The sequence below is a fragment of the Durio zibethinus genome, chromosome 6 (genome assembly GCF_047325235.1).
Source record: "Durio zibethinus cultivar Kanyao isolate XHJ-2024 chromosome 6, ASM4732523v1, whole genome shotgun sequence".
NCBI lineage: Eukaryota > Viridiplantae > Streptophyta > Magnoliopsida > Malvales > Malvaceae > Durio > Durio zibethinus.
Window position 1 is genome coordinate 33,123,186 of NC_143167.1, and position 19,275 is coordinate 33,142,460.

A 19,275-nucleotide genomic window follows, 5' to 3' on the forward strand; every position below is an offset into this window, starting at 1 on the left:
AAAAAAAAAAAAAATACAAAACAACGGCAGATATGGGCATATTATATACAAAAAGCGACATCTATGATGTTAATTAACATTTACATTCAACTATTTGTACTTAAGATGTCAATTACTGATCTTTAGATTAATTAGTATAACATCAAAACTAGCATTCAAAGGTTGTAAATTTGAAGAATTTTATGTATATAATATATTTTTCAACCAAATAAATATAAAGATGAAAGATTCAAGAATAAATTAAAATTTTCAAAAAAAAATTATTTTATTTGGCGAAGATGTCCATTACATATCCAGCACCATGATATATACATACAACTGGCTCTTGTAGCCCTTTTCTTTTTTTTCTTTTTTTTTTTTAATGAATTAACTCCCAAATCTGGCTAATTGGCAAGTAATCCTATAAAGTCACTTTTCTAGTAGAATCCATTGTTTAGAAACATGTAAGACAAATATAAACAGCCGTAGGCAACGGGCAAACTGACAAGGTTAACCCTGATTATTAGTATCATCATAATGCTAATCACATGCTACATGTCGTCGATAATCTCGCAATTATGATCAATAATCTCGGCGACCCTCGTCATCAATTTGCTTAAGCAGATATGGGCACGATTTAGGTCCCAATCAAAAAAAGACATTTCTTATGTTTTTTTTGCATCTCTCTTTTGGAGACATCTCAGTTCTTCCACTGTGTTTTTGATCATGGGAAATTTGAAAACTAGTAGAATAAGTTCAAGTGCAAGTAGATCCTGTTGATTTTTTTTCCTGCAAATTATAGGATCTTGTTTCCCAATAAACAATTAAATTGCATGACCATCCACGAACAATTTTCTATTCATTGATTTTGACAAAACATTGCCCTCATCTAACCCTTCATTTTATCACTAAGCATCTAAATAGATATTGCTGTAATATGGACAGGAAGCAAATACAAAACTCCATCCCCCCTCTCACCACACATTTTCCTTTTTCTTTATATATTCTTTTCTGTCCTTCTTAAACACTTGTTATAATTCACTAATCACCTTTAATCTTATCCAATAAGTGCTGTTCATCAACGAACAGATCGCCGACACATCAAATAAAGCCCTAACAAATTAATATTAATTGATTACAAATCAAAATCTTAATTTCAGTCATCAATTAAGAGGATCGATTCCCAAATTATATCACATGAAAAAGATCATGAAGCTTATAATTAGGGGAAGATATATCAATGAATCTGTTGGAAAACAAGACAAGCAATTTTGTAATTAAAAATTTAATTAGTAGTATTTTTCATGACATTGGTAATTATATTATATGAATCCACATGGGGGAGGCTATGGGTGTGATTGAGGCTAATTTAATAAGCTGATGGTTCACATTTTTGGGACATTAATTTGATTCCATGTGTTGCTCACATGCCGTTGCTCTTTCGCCGCAAATTGTCTTTATCAAGGATTTTCTTGGACCCCGAAATTTGTTATTCACCACATAAATATTGTTCCCAAAACATCAGCTCCCATTAGTATGCATGTTCTTGCTTTCTCCCATTATTATTTTTAATGATTTTCATTAGAGTTGTTATCGAGTCAGATTCAAAACGGATTTTGTTTACTCTAAATCTAACTCGATTTTATATATTATCAAATCCGAATTTGAATCTACTCAATTTTTTTTTATTTTTTCATACCCGATACTATATAAGTCACACTCGATTCAAAACAAAATTAAAAAAATATTATTTTTTAAAATGTAAAATATTTATTTTTTAAATATAAATATTTAAAAATATAATTATATAAATATATATAATTAATTAATTAATTAAAAAATAATTTTTAATATAATATCGGATCGAGTTGAGTTTGCTTAAAACCCGAATCTGATTCGACCCGACTCCGATTATTTCATAATCTTATCTGATCTGACCCGAAACTCGAATTTTGAAAAAAAAAATTGATCCCGTAAGATCGAGTTAGATTGAAATCCATCGGAGATAGGTTAAATTACCGACCTTAGTTTTCATATAATGAATAAATATCTAAATTTTAGATTTCAATCATATGAAAAACCCAAAGTCATATGTCATAAATTAAAATATTTTTAAAAAAAATTAAAATTTAATATTCTATTAATAAATCATACTATTTATAAATTAGAATATATACTTTATTTGATAATCACACTAAAGCCAATCATGAATTAGGTCTTTTCTCAAACCCATATCCAAAAAAAGAAATCTCAAAATCATGCAAAAGGTCCATTCTTTAACACCTTTTTACTCACTATTTTCTAACCAATTAAAAAAAAAACTTTGCTTTAATTTTAAAATCATTAAAAAAATCTTTATTTAGAATTGACATCACATGCCCGAACGGTAGAAACAACAACCTTCGTCATGACCTTTGCATGTGAGATTGACGTACAAAAGCTAAAAGTAGTAGGAGATTCAAGGCATTTTACAATTTAAAGATTTTAAAGCAAAATATATATATTTATATATATAAAAAACCTATGCCCATCTTTGCTATTAATATTTGATTTACATGCATTGTTTAGGTTAACAAAAATGTATATGAAAGAAAAAAGGGTTGAGCATTTTTTTTTTTTATGCCTTTACTGCAATAAAAAGAAATGCAAAAGTCTCACATAAAATTACATGGCAATTGGTAGGTGAGTAAACGTCACTTTCTGAATAGGAAAAAAAAAAAGGAGGTTGAGCAAAGCTGGAAAGAAGAGAGTAAGTCAATACATCAAACAGATGATGAAGAATCTCCTGAAAGAAAAAAAAAAATGGAACCCTAAGTTACATATTATATCTATATACTGCCAATTGACGACCAGCGAATGAAATGGATTTATCTCTTATTTGCATATATGCACACCAGCTTTTCTTTGTTTTTTTTTTTTTTTTTTTTAATATTTGAATAGAAAATTGTGGTAGTTACCACCGTTTGTCTAGATTCTGGAAGAGAGGAGCCGAGGCCATTGCTCTTTTTTTTTTTTTTTTTTTAACCTTTTCAAATCTTGTAGAAAGAAAGGGCAATGAATTTGGATAACATATTTGAACCCTTTTGGAACATGCAAGTCTTGCACATGTCTGTCGCTATCAAGTAACTATTTTCTTCAATTAAAAAGATGGAAAGAAAAACAACAAAAATCTGGAGAATTAATTAAGAGAGAATAAATAATAATTTGTATAGAAACCAACAATTTTCGAGTTGGTGCCCGAACGAGAAGCTGATATGTGAAGCCTTTCCCATATTATATATTAACTCCATTTAAATCATGTATTTGAATTATATTAACCATATCATCTTTCAAATTACGATAATATTTCTTAGAACCCCAAAATTTCAAACCCAATCATATATAATGTCAAATTCAATAATTTCTTTTTCGATTATCAAATATTTAACTCAAATGCTTGTATTAAAAATCCAAACCTTTAACATTTTAATATTTACAATTTATTTAAAATATTAAAAAAAAATCTCCGAATAAAATTATAAAGACAAACTTCCTGCAACTCAAAGCAAATAATATTTCATAACCGGTTTGGTTCTAGCAATCTTTACACCAACAATTGCATATGCTACATAAGGCAAAACACTTTTATGAGTATGTTTTTTTATTCATTAGTAGTGTTTTCTTTCTTCTTAATTGTATTTTGGTAGTTGAATCATTTACTCTAAAAGATGAACTCAACAACTTTCCAGTTGGTAAGCAAATTTTTAAGGGCCAAATACAGACAGAAAAGCCTTCACTAATTCATAGCTTCGCTCTCTATACACTCATTCCTGTTGAGGCAAAATGCCCTTCCATCGAAGTTTTGTTACAAGCTTCCTTCCCATCCTATTATTTTAATTCAATGATATATGTATGTATATTTTTTTTATTTTAAGAGTTAAATTTGAATATTTTTGTCAATTTTATTACAAAAAATAATTAAACTACGTAAAATAATCAAAATATTTGTTTAAAATTTGTTTGCCAACTTCTAAGTTCAAAATATTCAGTCACACACCAAACCGGTTGCAAGTGAAGGGCATTTATGTAAAAATTTCAAAAACAAAGGATTGAATATAGAAGAACTCTTAACACATGGTTCACACTCCACACCCCACACCCCACACCCCACACCCCAAGACGCCAAAAAGTGTAGGCCCATTAACTTTTTACAATACCGGCCCCCACACCTGGGCCCCACTCATGTAACCGTATTTCAACCAAATTTACAATTTCACCCTTCCCCAACTCCTTTATAATGCCTTCCTTTTCTTCGAACACAAGCACCTTCTTTCTCTCTTCTCAGGCAAAAACATCCCAAAGCTCTTTCCAAATCCTTAAACCACCCAAAAAAGGAAAGACAATGGCAAAAGGCAGCAACAAGCTAACGAAGCTTAAGTCAGTTCTCAAGAAGCTGAACTCATTCAACAACAAGCAAAGCCGCCCGACATCTAGCTCCGTTGTGGCGGCTTCGGACATCGACGAGGAATCATCGGCCAATCTCCAGCCTGTCTACGTGGGAAAATCTCGGAGACGGTACCTTATTAGCTCCGACATTATCGATAACCCTTTGTTCCGCGAACTCGCGGAATGGTCGGGCGAAAACGACACTGTCATCAACGTGTCCTGCGAGGTTGTCTTGTTCGAACACTTGCTTTGGATGCTCGAAAACGCTGATCCTCAGCCTGAGTCTTTGGAGGAGCTTGTCGAGTTTTACGCTTGTTAATTGGATTTTATGAGATCAAAAGAAATGATCCCGTGTGGTCATTCGCATGGTACCGAAGTTGTACATTATGTAATGATAATAATTTGATTAGGCAGTGTAGAGGGAGAAATGATTGTGGAGAGAACTAAAAGGGACTGCGCTGATGAAAAATCAGAAGAAGATCAGAGAGAGTTAATTTCAATGGTGAGGATCTAACCGAGTTCACGCCGGCTAATCTGTAAGCCTGGTGGGGGATTTATATGTGTGTATCATTGATTGTTCATTGTCATATCTTTTTTCTTATAAAATTATATAAGAGATTAATGTTCGTTTTTCTTATAATAATTTTAGAAATGTGTGACATTTTTACATATGGTTTCAATGATTTGATCCTAAAGAGAAAGAATGAAGAAGAAAAAGAAGATATATGGGGGTGATGTTGAAATCATAGTGATTCAATCTTTATCTCGAACATGGCCAAAAAGAAGAAAAAAGAATAAAAAAGAAATCTTTATCTCAAACAATATCACTAATGGTTGAAAAGTACAGTCCAGCAAAGCTTGGGCTCCCCATCTTTTATGTTTGTCTTCCATATTGTGACAATGTCTATTTATCAAGTGAAGTACAGTTTGTCAAATATAGGAAAAAATTAAAGTTTGTTGATGATATAAAGCAAAAATAAAAAAGGTTGGAAGAAATTAGGGATGTTAAGGCATGAAATAAGCCTGTTTAAGTATCTTCAAGTTTAAGGTAAATGGTAGTAATATTTTACTGTTAGATTAGTAGTATTGGAGTCGACTCCAAAATTGAGAATCTTAATTCGAACTCTAATGGTAATTTAAAAAAAAAAAAACAATCAGGGAACAACCACAATCATCTAATTATCCAAGAAGATTTCTTATGTTATCAGGTAACAAAAACACTAATCCGTTGCTTTCTTTGGTTTATTTTGTCTTCGTATTTCAATTTCGAGTGTTAGTGAAGTAACCTGCTGTTCTGCCCCAGCCTCACTGGGAAATTGTCCCAAATAAGCAAATCAAAGCCCTGAAATTGCGACTTTTTCCCATAAACAAAATGCATCAGCAAGGTACAGCTATCTGCAAAAAAGGGTGTCCACATTCTGAGACAAGAAGCAGGAGCCACCGAGCCAGGAAGTCGATGTGGGATGATGAACAACATGGCAAATAAAACTCCTTTATGTTTTAATTAATAAAGTTGATTACTCATCAAATTAATTGAATTATAATATTCTTAATTTATATTAATACATGTATGATTCATATGGCTAATGATTGGGTTGTTCAGAGATGCTTTTTTCTTTTAGAGATATAGCCACACGCTCTGCTAGCTTTGTTGCTTTTTGTTGGTTAGACACAAACCTTTATTATTATTATTATTATTTTGGTTATGGGTGGGGGAAGATTTTGGTAAGTGAAAGACACGAAAATTTTGTTGATTAACAGGCATTAGCAACTGCAACGCGTTTGCCAAGCTGTCATGGTCATTAGAGATATAAATGATATATTAATACTCGTAAATTATTCGAGTTCGATTCGAAAAAATTCGAATTCGATTCGATTATTGTCGAGTCGAGCTCGAGTTCGAGTAGTTCAATTTATCGATCGAGTCGAATTCGAGTATTCTTATATCTGATTCGAGTAGTTCGCGAGCCTAATCGAGCTTTTATATTTAAATATATTTTTATTATTTTAATTAATAAAATATTTCGAATCCGAGTTCGAATTCGAGTATGAATAATTAAACTTTTGTCGAATATACGAATCGAGCTTATTTTTACATATTAATCGAGCTTAATCGAACGAGCTCGAGTAGTTCGAATTCGATCATGAATCGAACTCGAACTTGAAAAATAAAACTCGATCGAGCTCGAGCTGAGTATCGAGCCCTGAGTTGTGAGTCGAGCTCGAGCTTCTCACTACTTGGCTCAGCTCAGCTCGTTTACACCCCTAATGACCACCTTAATCCTGTTGCTTAATTTTTCACACTTACTTGTACATAAAAGAAGCTACAATTTAACAATAAAAAATAAATTATAAATATTAAAGTTTGAATATCAAATTTATTGAATATATTTTTAATTATATAAATTAATTAAACTAAAATTTGATTTCAATTTACCACTATTTTCAAGTCTATGATGATTAGAAAATTTAATAGTCTAAGATAATCCTTGATTAATGTCATTCAATTGATTGGAATATAAGAAAAATGGGCGGTGTCATGACCTTGTCTTGATTAAAGTTAAGATTATTAAGAGATGTTTTGTATATGTTCTCTAGCCAAAGTATAATTACATAAATTAATACAATTCAAATTAAATACATATATAGTCTTAAGTCATCTATCCATAAAAATTTCAAAATGAACGTTGGGAGCCGAAGTACTAATCCTTATCACCAATAAATTTCATGACAGCTGTTAAAGTGATATTGTTTTGACATTGTTTTGTTTATCTAGTGTTCATAATGACCACCTTTTCTTAATTTTGCAAAAAAAAAAAAAAAACTTTTGTTTATAAAAAATTTATTTAATAAAATGATTTTTCATAACCCCTTAGACTTCCTAATAAGTTCATAAAAAATTAATCTTATATAAAATTTTGGTCATTTATGAGATAATTTACATGATTGACTTATAACGCATATATATATATTTAAAAAATAAAAAAATTACATTGATAGTATATTTGATAATAAATATATTTAAAAAGTAAAAAAATTACATTGATAGTACATTTAGAGTTAGACACTAAAAATGATTAATTTATTTTATTTATTAATCATAAGGAGTTTGTTATATTTAATGTAAAAAATAAAAAGAAATTCGAGAGGTGTAATTAGATTAAATTAAATTAAATTGAATAAGTGTATCATCTGGAAAGCTTAGAAGATTACATTTGCAAACCGCAAAAAGAAAGGAAATGAAAAGAAAAAAAAAAGTTTTGTTAATTAAAATTTAAGATTAGCTGTCTAATGCCAATTAGGAATAAAAAGAATAAGACGAAATTAACCTTGCAATCGTTAAAATAACAGGTCGCCTGTCAGCGATAGAAGAAGACAAGGCTAGGTAGCTACCTTCCATAAAGAGACGGCCGGTTTTTGCGGCTTTTTAGGGGAAAAGATCAGATGATGCCCCCGAATCATCTTACGCTCCGACCCTTCTCTGTCCTTTGGTGTAAATTATGGCTACAATGTAGGGTATATTTATCTTTTCAATCTTGGCCCCTCATTCAGTCAGCTCACACCCCTTACACTTTTAAATTTTTAGATATACAAATTAAAAAATTTTTAAATTTTTTTGAATTTACAAATAAAAAAATTTTAAAAAATTTTAAATGTTGATTTATATTTAAAAGTTTAAAAATGTTATGAAATATTTTCCTTCAACTATTTTTTTTTTCTAAATTTAAATGTAATCTCTTTAATTTACTAGATATGAAAATTTAGTAAGTTATATTAAAAATATATATCCAAAAATTTAAAATTTAAATAAAAAATTAAATAACTAATTTTATCTACAAAAATTAAAAAAAAAAACATAAAGTGCGAAAAAAAAAGTGTATTTAAAATTCTCCTCATTCAGCAGTCAGCCAGAAATTAACTCAGCTATAGCATGAGCATTTGGCAGTAGAAAAGAGAGAGAGCAGCCCACGTGGAAAGTGCTCGTGGAAATCTGATTTGGGGTTGATGATAAGTCCATGTTACTCGAGGAATTTTTGTCCCCAATTTCGCATAATTATAGCTTTTTCTTTGAAGATCGGATTTTCATTTGATTCTCTCTTCCTCAATCCTTCCTCCTGACCCTGACACACACATGCAGCGGATGAGAGCATCACATAAAAAGCTTTTTTTCTCAACAATGATTTACGTGAAAAAGATATGATTGTTTCATCCTATTTTTCTGATTGTCACTTCTCAAACACTATATGTACATTGCATCTAACCTTCTACTTTTTTTTTTATAAGAATAAATTTAAAGTAAATAAGTTATTAGTACTTCAAATCAAAATAAAATATTTTATATTTAAAATTTAAGATTGATTGTAAATTATATATTTAAAATAATTTTAATAAATAATCATTGATAAAATATAAATTTATAATTTTTTTATAAAAAAAAAATTTTAATCAATTGAACTATCCACTTATTTTATATTTTTTTTCATATCATAGCAGATGCTGTAAACATCTGTCAAATGGTTCCATGATTATGTATCTTTTTTACTTCAACGTAATTCTTGCTGGATATTCTCTTTAATTTTGATTATCTGTAAGATTTCCTCGTCTTCTAGCATTACCTGCTCGATCAAAAAACTATAACTCGAACAAACTTGTATAAAATTCGCAATCATGTTAGATTGTAAAAAGATCGTTGAATTTTTTTTTACTATAAAAAGCAAAGTAAACTCTATGAGTCAATGATCTTTTTTGTTCATTGAACATATTTATAAGAGTTAGTTTTTAGTTTTTGTCGTCAAGTGATACTATTGATCGTCTAACGGTTCTAAGCCATAGGGCATGGCAACCCTTGTTCATGAATCTGGTCTACGGCTGGTATTCAAATATAAAAGAGAGATTGGAATATTGGTGTTTTTATGTATGAGAATTAAGACAAAAAAAAATACCTCAAGAGAAGAGAAAAGAGGTGCACAGGAATGGAAACCAAAAAATAATATATAGAAAAAGGATAAAAGAATTTATGTCTACGGTCCACAACCTATATTGGAGACCATGAGGAGGGGCCCTAGAAACTGCCCCGAAAAGGACAAATCACTGAGAAGAAGAAAAGAAAAAAAGCATCAAACCCCCCATCGATGAGTCTCCATGCCTGTTTTGCAGTCAAAAGCTCAAATATAGCTGAGAAGCCATGAACTCCTCATATCTATGGTTTGACATGAATCAACTTGTTCTAGTGTTGAGGGGCCTTTCCCACTCAGCGCAGATCATACAAAAAGCTCATGAGTTGGATACAAATTAATTTGCATGTTGAAGACTTGAAGTGAAGGCATGGATGTATGAGACGTATCAGAATTTGTATGGCTATCGATCGTTTAATTAATTTATACATTGTAAATCAGGGTAAATTGTATTCTTCATGGTCTGAGTAATAAAATATGCTTAAAGGAAACGCATTTTTGTTTGGATCTTTTTTCTTTTATTGAAAAAGAAAATTTTGCTACCATTTTCACGGGTGGCTCAAGAAATAAATTTGTTTCGGGGGGGACTAAAGTTTTGGATTCAAGCATAGGTCTCCTTCAAGGAACATTGTATTTTTGCACTCAACAGTATCGTTGTAGCCACTAGAATCCAAAAGTTCAAAACCAATTAAACAACATGACATGTGATGTTCTCAAGTCTAAAATCCTACGTTCCCACCAAGCAAAACTATGGGTTCTATTCATCCCCTCTCAATCAAAAGAAAAAAAAAATGCTAAGATTTTGTCAAAATGACCCTGATCAGTCAGGAGAGAGGTCCAGAGAAAAAAAAAAAAAGCAAGAATAGTCATGCATGTGAAATAAGGAAAAAGGACCACCTTGACGAGGATGATGATAACGAACATCTTTAATGCTTATCTTTTATGTGGAGATTTTAAGATAATAATGGTTTAATTCGATTTAATTTAAAAAAAATCAATATGCAATATTTTGATTTTCAGAATTTGAAATCAAATATGAGAATAAAAAGATGAGAGAGAGAGAGCTTTTCTCTCATTTCAATAATTATTATACAAATCGAAATCACCACTACTATAGTACTTTTTTATCGTCTTATCAAATTGCATTGAATTTGACGGAATTATTGGAGCGAAAGAGCTGGTTATAATTGAGTCCACATTTCCGGCTGCTTAAAATGGAAATTTTGAATCAGCTTTCTTGGGGAATATAATATATTATATATCCTTGGAAGAAACTTGAAGCCAAGTATGGAATGGAACAAGGAGTCAATGAGAAGGAAACCTGCTTTCAATTGCGCGGGGTTGTGAAGTTAGAAACTACGAAGGTTTGTTTGATTTTTGGCAGCTTGTTGGACATGCTGTTTCACTTTTTCATTTTTTAAATATATTTTGCAGACGAAACAGAAAGGGTTGTTATTTGAATATTAAATATACTCCCTTGTTCTTCGTCAGGGGGATGAGACGGGATACAGTTACTGTTGGGTGATTCGATCCTATATATCCAGTAGCGGTTAGCAGTGGCCTGGTCTAGAGGCTATAGAATGGTTTATACTATATATGAAGGCAAAATTTTTCCTTGGAACAGTATTTAATTTCATCTATTCCTAGGATTAGGGCAGTTGGGCAGAGCGTTGCAGGCACCAACAACACTTTTAATTTGAAAATGCTAACTATAACAGAAAGTACCCAACATTTAAGTCAGTGGTTATATATATATATATAAATTCACGGTTCAAATTTCAAAACATAATAAAATATCAATTATCCAAAATAAAAAAAACAGAATCCTCATTCTCTTTTCCAAATTAAAAAAAAAAGTCTAAATTAAAGACATAAATAGTATTCATAAATTATTCAAATTTAAATTGAATAAAATTTAAATTCAATTCAATTATTATCGAATCAAATTCGAATTCGAATAATTCAATTTATTGATCGAGTCAAATTCAAAAATTTTTTTTACTTGATTCGAATAACTCATTAGCTTAATCAAGTTTTTATATTTTAATATATTTTAATTATTTTAATTAATACAAATATTGAACTTGAACTCGAATTCGAGTATAAATAATTTAATTTTTATCAAATATAAAAATTAAATTTATTTTTATATGTTAATTAAACCTAACTGAACAAACTTGAGTAATTCGATTTTTATTTTGAGTTAAACTTAAACTAAAAAGATAAAATTCAATCGAATTCAAATTAAATTTTGAATCTCGTACTTTTTAATTGAGCTTGAATTCAAAATTAATATTATATCGACTCAAATTTAATCGATTATACATCTAATATAGACTAAAACCAAAAGATGGGTTTGGAACTATAAATGGGCTCAAACATAAATAGATCTCCTATATGTTACAAGTAATAATAATAATAAATTCATATTTTAATTCAGTTATGTAATCATTTTTAAAAAATAATATTTAATGAATTTAAATTTTAAAATTTAAAATTTATTATTTCTTTCTATCTTTATATCACGAATTCTTTTGTAAAATATATATATATATATATATATATATCCTATTGAATCAAATGTGACTTATAGTTTAACACTTGGATTCAGGAATTTTTGTGAAGCCCATCTCTTATTTCGTCCTTAGCAAAAGAAAGAAGCGTATCACGCCCCTTCGTAGCTTGGATATAGATTTACCAAATCTATGCGTCTGAGGCCCAAATCCATATTTCCAAATTCCAACGCTCATTCCCGAGCCGAGTTGCCATTTGCCAACCAAACATGGCGTTTTCTCAAATCGACTGTTACCGACCACAAACTCCGTTAGTAACCGTGCCCTGTCATGGCACCCATTCCCCCACAATTTACATCATTTTCATAAATTTCTAACCTTTCTCTTAACAAAAATTCACCATATCCGCAGCGCTAAACCACATCATTACAGTTCTCAATCCTGGAAGGAGTAGAACAACAAAGCAATCTTGCAATGAATTAACCTTCAAATAGAAAAACCCAACATATCAACAAAAACACTACCAACTTCGCTTACAACCATTTGCTTTAAAATCCTATAAAAGAATCTATGGATAATGATGAAATCATCAATTCTTCGATCAAAAATCGCTGAAGAAATGAAAAGCTTCTCCTTTCTTACCACTCTTTTACCAACTTTGCTCGCTCTTCAATCCACTGTAATTCCCCATGCCAATGAACCCGCTTCTTTGCCAGTTGCACCCACACTTGAGTCATGGATCGCTCGGAACATGAAAGAACACCAAGAAAGGAAAGCCAACATTGCCAATGGCTTCAACCGCACTGTTCTGGACCAGCTCCTGGTCAAGGCGGATGACGGAAGCGTTAAGGTGATCAAGGTAAAGAAAAATGGCAGTGGAGACTTCGACACGGTGACTGCCGCCGTAGATAGCATTCCTTTGGAGAACATGAAAAGGTTGGTGGTTTGGATTGGTGGTGGCGAGTACTTTGAGAAGATCACGATTAATAGAACCAAGAATTTTGTGACGTTTTATGGGGACCCGGTGGATATGCCTAAGATTGTGTTTAATGGGACGGCGGCGGATTTTGGTACTGTGAATAGTGCGACGGTGGCAGTGGAGAGTGACTACTTCATGGCTGTCAATATTGCCTTTGTGGTATAACTCTCATTAATTACAAGTTTTTTCTATAATTATGACTCGAGCGTTATATATAGTTTCGGCCTCGTGTGAAAGTTAGCCTTATATTGGATTTTTAGTAATAGTAGATTTATAAATCTTTTGCAGTTTCCATTGGAGGAAAAGAAAAGAAAAGAAAAGAAAAGAAACGTGACTTTACAGTAATAATCCCATGCTAATGAATAGGCAATGGCTTCTATTCTACAGTTTCATTTCAGTTTAGTCATGTTTACAGGTTCTTAAGAACCCACCTGTGGGGTTACATAGTTTAATTAATTGTTGCTGATCAATCTTAAGGGTTGCTTGGTCGGGCCCCTAAAAAAAAAAATCATAGTCATTCTTCGTCTGAGGGTCGTTTTTTTTGGTGAATTTAGAATTCAGCTCCAATGGCGGATGGCCAAAAAGTGGGGGCACAGGCAGTAGCGATGAGAATATCAGGGGACAAAGCAGCATTCTATAATTGCAAGTTTATAGGGTTTCAAGATACCTTGTGCGACGATAAGGGCATGCATTTCTTCAAGGACTGCTACATTGAAGGCACTGTTGATTTCATTTTTGGAAATGGCAAATCCCTTTATTTGGTAATTCCACTTTTTCCTTCCTTTTAAAGAGTACCAACTATCATTTCGGTTCTTGCACCAGAGCTACAATTCTTGGGGGATATATGTTTTTGATGCAGAACACCACAATTCAATCTGTTGCAAAGAATCTGGGTGTGATCACAGCACAAGCTAGGGAAAAGGTAGGCGATGATAGTGGATTTACATTCCTTTACTGCAATATAACCGGTGGAGGCAACAGTACCACTTACCTTGGCCGTGCATGGAAGCAAAGGCCTAGAGTCATCTTTGCTTTCACATACATGGGCACCGTTATCAACAGTAAAGGCTGGTCCACTGATAAGCACCCTGAGCGCAACCAGTATGCATCCGGAGCTCATTTATTAATGGTTTTTTTTCATCAATAAGAAAACATAGTGGTTCTGACTTTTGATCATAAAATTAACGTGGGGTTACTTTAATGATTTACAGGACTGTATATTATGGAGAATACAAGTGTAAGGGGCCTGGGGCTAGTTCCTCTGGTCGAGTTGGATTTGCAAAAATTCTTAGTGAGCTAGAGGCTAAACCTTTCATGAGCTTGACTTATATCCGTGGAAGCAATTGGCTTCTACCACCTCCCAGCTTGTGAAAGCTTTACCAAATAAACGAAGGAACAATGTAAATGCATTCTGCAAATATGTATCGTGTAAATCTGTGATGCTCTGAACGAAGTTGATTAGATTTTTTTTAAAGTTTGTCTTCTAGTTTCATTGTGAAGGGGGAAAAAACACTCCTTGGAGCAAAAAGTTTACAACAAAAATTACTGCTATAGAAGGAAAATGATTCAGAATTGAAGTTTGGCTCTCCAATTATCAACAAAAATCATATAGAAACACGATTAAGAGAAATTAAAGATAGATAAATCATACTTTATTGCAATCCATGGAAGCAAACCCGAATGCAAAACATTCCCAAAGAAAAGAAGGAAACTAAAGGTGGGACAAAAGGCCCAAGTTCAAACAAAAAGGAAAACGTGAAACAATAGGAAAAATAAAATTTCAATTGCAATCATTGTTGGAAACTTCAAAACTTCATTTCCAACCAGCCTTTTGCGGTTATGCCTCATCACTTTTTCCTAGTCGACTGCTAGAGGAACAGTCTTAACCTGAAAAGCACACAAGGAAAGAATTAAAGAATGGAGTACTGGGAACATTAATTTCTCAGTTGAGTAAAACGTTAAAGAGATGTTCATGTAGGAGGCAAATGAACATGAATGTTTACCCGCTTGTTATACATCAATGCATGCAACATTTCAATGTAACGCATGCGCCCACGTTGCTCGAGGTTAGAAACATGTTTCGAAAAGCCATAAACTCCAGTCAGAGTCAATAGCTTCTCGGAGTAAATCTGCCATGTATACCTGCAAAGCAAAGCAAAGCAAATGAGAAAAGGATTTTTTAAAAGAAAAGAATACTATCACAATTAGTTAAAATAAAGGCTTATTGCTTACTTCTCCTGTATGCGCTTTAGACCTCCCTGGGAGATCTTATCCCAATAAGATGGATCTGCCTTGCACTTCTCAAAGAAATTGACGAGGGTCCCAGCAGCCAAATCGCCATTATAAGGATCAATGTTGAAGCCAGATATACCGTGAACGATAATTTCAGCAGGGCCTCCATAACAAGTTGCAAATGTTGGTAGACCACAAGTCATGGCCTCAACAACAGTCAAGCCAAAAGCCTCATAGAGAGCAGGCTGAACAAATGCTCCCTTGGTGTCACAAATGTAACGATAGAGTTCACCGTTTCTCACCCTGTTCATCTGGGATGAAATCCATCTGAACTGCCCATTCAACTTGTATTTTTCAATAAGTTCATACATCCTCTTCATTTCAGCCTTCTCTTCCAAATCCTTTGATTCCTTTCTCCTATCTCCACCAACCACAACCAAGTTAACCAATTCTCTCAGCCGGCTGTTCTGGGCATAGAACTCTACAAGCCCAGTTAAGTTCTTTACTCGGTCCAACCTTGCCATGGTAAACAGAATTGGCTTATTGCGATCTTTTAGTACACATCTGCAAAATAACATTTGAAACATCTTCAACATTTTCCATAATGTAGTGAAAAGTAAAATAGCGTAAAAGTAGGACAAATACTCACAAGTGCTCTGCGTTCTCAACAGGGCTGTAAAGAAGCTCTTCAATCTCAGGGTGGAACTTCTTTAACCTCCTTTTCTCTTCAGTGTAAGGGAAGTATATGCTCATATCAGCACCAGGGGAGACAATGTTGAATTTCGGATCGAACACGTCAATCCCATCAACTACACGGTAGAGCCCTGGAAGAGTGAAAGCAATGTGACTCTCGTATTGGCCAAGAGTGTCTTTGCTGGAATCATGGAATCGCAACACTGTTAGGCTCTCAAATAAGTAGGAGCATAGACAAGACAATTATATGTAGTAAACTGGGAGATTTATTACCTTCCAGCAATCTCTTGGAAGGTGCTGGTGATGATAAAATCAGTGTGGTTCATAGCGATAAGGTCAGCAGTAAACTGGCAGGAGAAGTGATACTTATCCTCAAGCTTTTTCCAATTGATGTCTGAATCTGGGTACTTAGTCTTCTCAAGTGCGTGAGCAATGGTGCACTGCATGAAACAGTCGAGGCAAGTTTTTAGGCTGAAAAGGAAGGATCCAAATACAGCAAAACAAAAACAAAAAAAAAAGTCAATGGATTCGCTTTTAACAAACCTGCGTAACATCAAACTTATGTGCCAATAGAGAGGCAACAATGTTCCCATCACTATAATTCCCAACAATCAGATCTGGCTTGCCCTGAAACTCTTTGGTAATTTCAAGTACAACATCCTGAAAGCAAAGAGTAATTCAGTACTCAGTAGCAAAGAAAAACAACACAGTAGTAGCTAATGCATACAAAAGAAAGGTTAACTTATGGCGGAAAATGAATAATTCACCTCAGTGTAAGTTTCCAGATAGGGCCAGACTTCAAATCTTGAGATCCATCTACGCACAATTCCCTTTTCTGTTCTGAAGGGTACTCGAAGAATATCAGAATACTTGGTTCCATACACTTTCTCAAGACGCTGACCACAAGTTGTTCCCACAGCATCAGGGAGGAGTCGAGTAATCTGGTATAAAAACAGTCAAATTATGCATCAAACATGCTGTTAAAATTTAGGAATTCTGATAAAAAAGAACCACAACTGTTATAACATACGAATACTCACAATAAGGATACGTGGGGTAACGTCAAGTCCTTGCAGCTTGAATCGGTGAAGCATCTCTTCCTCCAAGGCACGGACTTGATCCAGGATGTAAACAACCTTGAGTAGAAGTTGTTTGATTTACAGTTAGAACAACTTTAATTACATCAAATAATACTTAAAGCAAAGACAGTTAAAAGTTTAGAGTTGCAAAAACTGACCTGGCCACCGGTGTCAGGGTACCCCAATACATTGTCTTGGGCAAAGTATCCATGAGGAGTCATGATAACAACATTGGAGACCAATGGGATTCTTCCTAGGAAGCTTTCAATAGTGACGGGATCAGGTGCCTGCAAGAGGTCCAGAAGAAGATGTATCATCTCTAGAACATGCTCAGCATTATCACCCCATCCCTTCTCCAAACCAATCTCCTGGAACCTTTTCTCAAAAACAGAGTATGGTGTATCGGATGGTAGATGAGTCAGATACTCCTCGGCCTTCCTCAAAGCATGTTGGAGGACATTCACATCTTGAATTCTGTCATTCAGTAGCATACCCTGTGACATGATAGTGAATGAGTCCAAATGATCGTGCAATTTATTTAAACGAAAGAGGTACAGGTATTTTTCATGGCTTACCTTTCCCTTCTGGCAGTGAATTTGAAGAAACTCAAGCAATAAGTTCAAGTTCTCCTTATCTTGGAATAGTTTGGCAGAAAGGTGGCGATTGAGGAATTCCATGCCGTTACCAATAGACTTTGACAGAGATGGGCGAGGAATAGAATTATTGAACGCGCCAAAGTCCAATTCCAGAGTAAACTCGCCAATGGAGCTGAATCGCATCGTTGAATATTGGTTAGATATAAACTCAGTACAACTTGAAGAATAAGAAAGAAAACTTGAAGCTGAAAAAACTACGTACCTTCCATCAACGATTTCCTCCTTCAACAGCAGATACTCGGCAACTTGGAACTCCTCTACGAAGAGCTTCTGGACATTCACAGCAATGTACTCCCAAACACCAGGAGCAGGACGAATGGCAAGGGCAACCAATGGAGAGGAAACTACTGCTTCCTGCACAACAATATTGGATATTGTTAACGTATTAGTCCAATATTCTCATCATATTAACATCCTAGTCGAGAATCCAAGAAATATAACCAAAAAATATTTTTTAAAAAAATGTGAATTAATCTCACCTGCGTGGACCTGAGGACATCGACAACTATCCCATCAAGTGCTTGCTGTCCAGCCTCCTTCTCGAGGATCGATAACAGCTTTTGAGACTTATGAATACCCCGTCCAAGGCTTTCAATCCTGCATGGTTTATAAAACAATGTAGTCAAAGTAACGAACAACAACAACTAGTAATTTTTATCGTACTGAAACAGAAGGACCAAGGCAGCATGTATTTGATATACCTCGACAAGATAGACTTTGCCTGCTTTGGATGAGTAGCTAGAGATTCACCCAAACGTTCACAAATGCTTCCTGCAGCCATTGTTTTTTTTCCTGAATTGGCAGGGAAAGGAATATACTAAGGATTAAGCTATGGATAAAATCAGGGCAAGCAAAACATCAATTTAAAAGGTTTATGGTAATGAAAAACTTGGACACAACTAAATGCAGATATACCTAATTACGGCATTAAAAGAAGGTGGGTGGAGAACAGATCTACTACAAATACAACTGTTAAAAAAAGATGCAAGAATTCAATTTGTTTTCTAACAAAGAGCAGTTGAGAATATCAAAAACAAAGACTAAACAAATAGTTAAGAATTTTGAGGCTCTTAGAAGATTCAAAAATAGTTGAAAAATAAAAGCAGATAATTTTACAAAAACTCCATAGAAATAACTTCTGATAGCAACAGAAAACCAAAAAAAAAAGATCTACCTAAGCCAAAAAGGAGGTCTGAAAGAAAAAGAATAATAACAGAAGAGAAGTATAGAGGAATCAATGGGAGAAGTGAGGTCTAAGGCAGCAGACATTGCATTGAATATATAGAGAGTGACAAGAGAACTTAAAATGGGAACCCCTAAATGCTCAGAATTAACTCTACCAAGACATGGAAATAAAATCACCAACTTAAATAAAGAAAATAAAATACATTCTTCAAAGAAATTACTATAAATATATGCAAAGCTGTAGAAAAATCAGGATAAAAGATTTTGTAAAAAGATGAAGAAATTTCACAAGCAACTTCATATGTTATTGTTAATGCAGAGAGAAAAATTAGATGCCTATAACATGATTTGACTGCATTTACATATTATAATTGGAGGGACGTTAGGTTCTGTTAACAGTAATGTAAAAATGGGCATTGGCCAAGTGGGCCTTTTTTTTTGGTCCCAATTCAACCTGCCAGCAGTTTGGTTTAGAGTTAGTTCAATTCCAAATCGAGAGCAATGTTATACTGATTTGCATTAATTTTTAGCCTTTAATGTGATCATCTGCCTTTTTTTATTACATGTTTTGATCAAGGG

At 33.3% G+C, this 19,275-nt stretch overlaps 3 protein-coding genes across 7 annotated transcripts; 2 read left to right on the forward strand and 1 right to left on the reverse strand.

Annotated features, from left to right (window-relative positions):
- Positions 1 to 4,283: 4,283 nt before the first annotated feature.
- Positions 4,284 to 4,826, forward strand: LOC111286316 (auxin-responsive protein SAUR76-like). Its single transcript, XM_022876225.2, has one exon. It carries the CDS (start codon positions 4,361 to 4,363, stop codon positions 4,721 to 4,723), a length of 363 nt encoding a protein of 120 aa, XP_022731960.2. The 5' UTR covers positions 4,284 to 4,360; the 3' UTR covers positions 4,724 to 4,826.
- Positions 4,827 to 11,947: 7,121 nt separating this feature from the next.
- On the forward strand, positions 11,948 to 14,401 carry LOC111284483 (putative pectinesterase 63). Its single transcript, XM_022873135.2, has 4 exons — positions 11,948 to 13,010; positions 13,406 to 13,612; positions 13,711 to 13,952; positions 14,063 to 14,401. Exons 1-4 carry the CDS (start codon positions 12,450 to 12,452, stop codon positions 14,220 to 14,222), a joined length of 1,170 nt encoding a protein of 389 aa, XP_022728870.2. The 5' UTR covers positions 11,948 to 12,449; the 3' UTR covers positions 14,223 to 14,401.
- Positions 14,402 to 14,471: 70 nt separating this feature from the next.
- On the reverse strand, positions 14,472 to 19,010 carry LOC111285632 (sucrose synthase-like). 5 transcript variants are annotated; one of them, XM_089763095.1, is made up of 15 exons: positions 18,686 to 19,008; positions 18,427 to 18,480; positions 18,213 to 18,303; positions 17,991 to 18,108; positions 17,714 to 17,865; positions 17,431 to 17,623; positions 17,014 to 17,349; positions 16,817 to 16,912; positions 16,544 to 16,717; positions 16,320 to 16,436; positions 16,050 to 16,216; positions 15,733 to 15,957; positions 15,084 to 15,647; positions 14,855 to 14,993; positions 14,472 to 14,738 (listed from the first exon to the last, which is right to left on the reverse strand). In XM_089763095.1, the coding sequence occupies exons 3-15, from the start codon at positions 18,290 to 18,292 to the stop codon at positions 14,709 to 14,711; spliced, it is 2,391 nt and encodes a 796-aa protein (XP_089619221.1). In that variant the 5' UTR covers positions 18,293 to 18,303; positions 18,427 to 18,480; positions 18,686 to 19,008; the 3' UTR covers positions 14,472 to 14,708. The 5 variants fall into 5 exon arrangements, with proteins under 5 accessions (XP_089619221.1, XP_089619222.1, XP_022730907.1 ...); XM_089763096.1 differs by lacking the exon at positions 18,427 to 18,480; XM_022875172.2 differs by lacking the exon at positions 18,427 to 18,480 and having other exon boundaries at positions 17,431 to 17,865; positions 18,686 to 19,010.
- Positions 19,011 to 19,275: the final 265 nt, after the last annotated feature.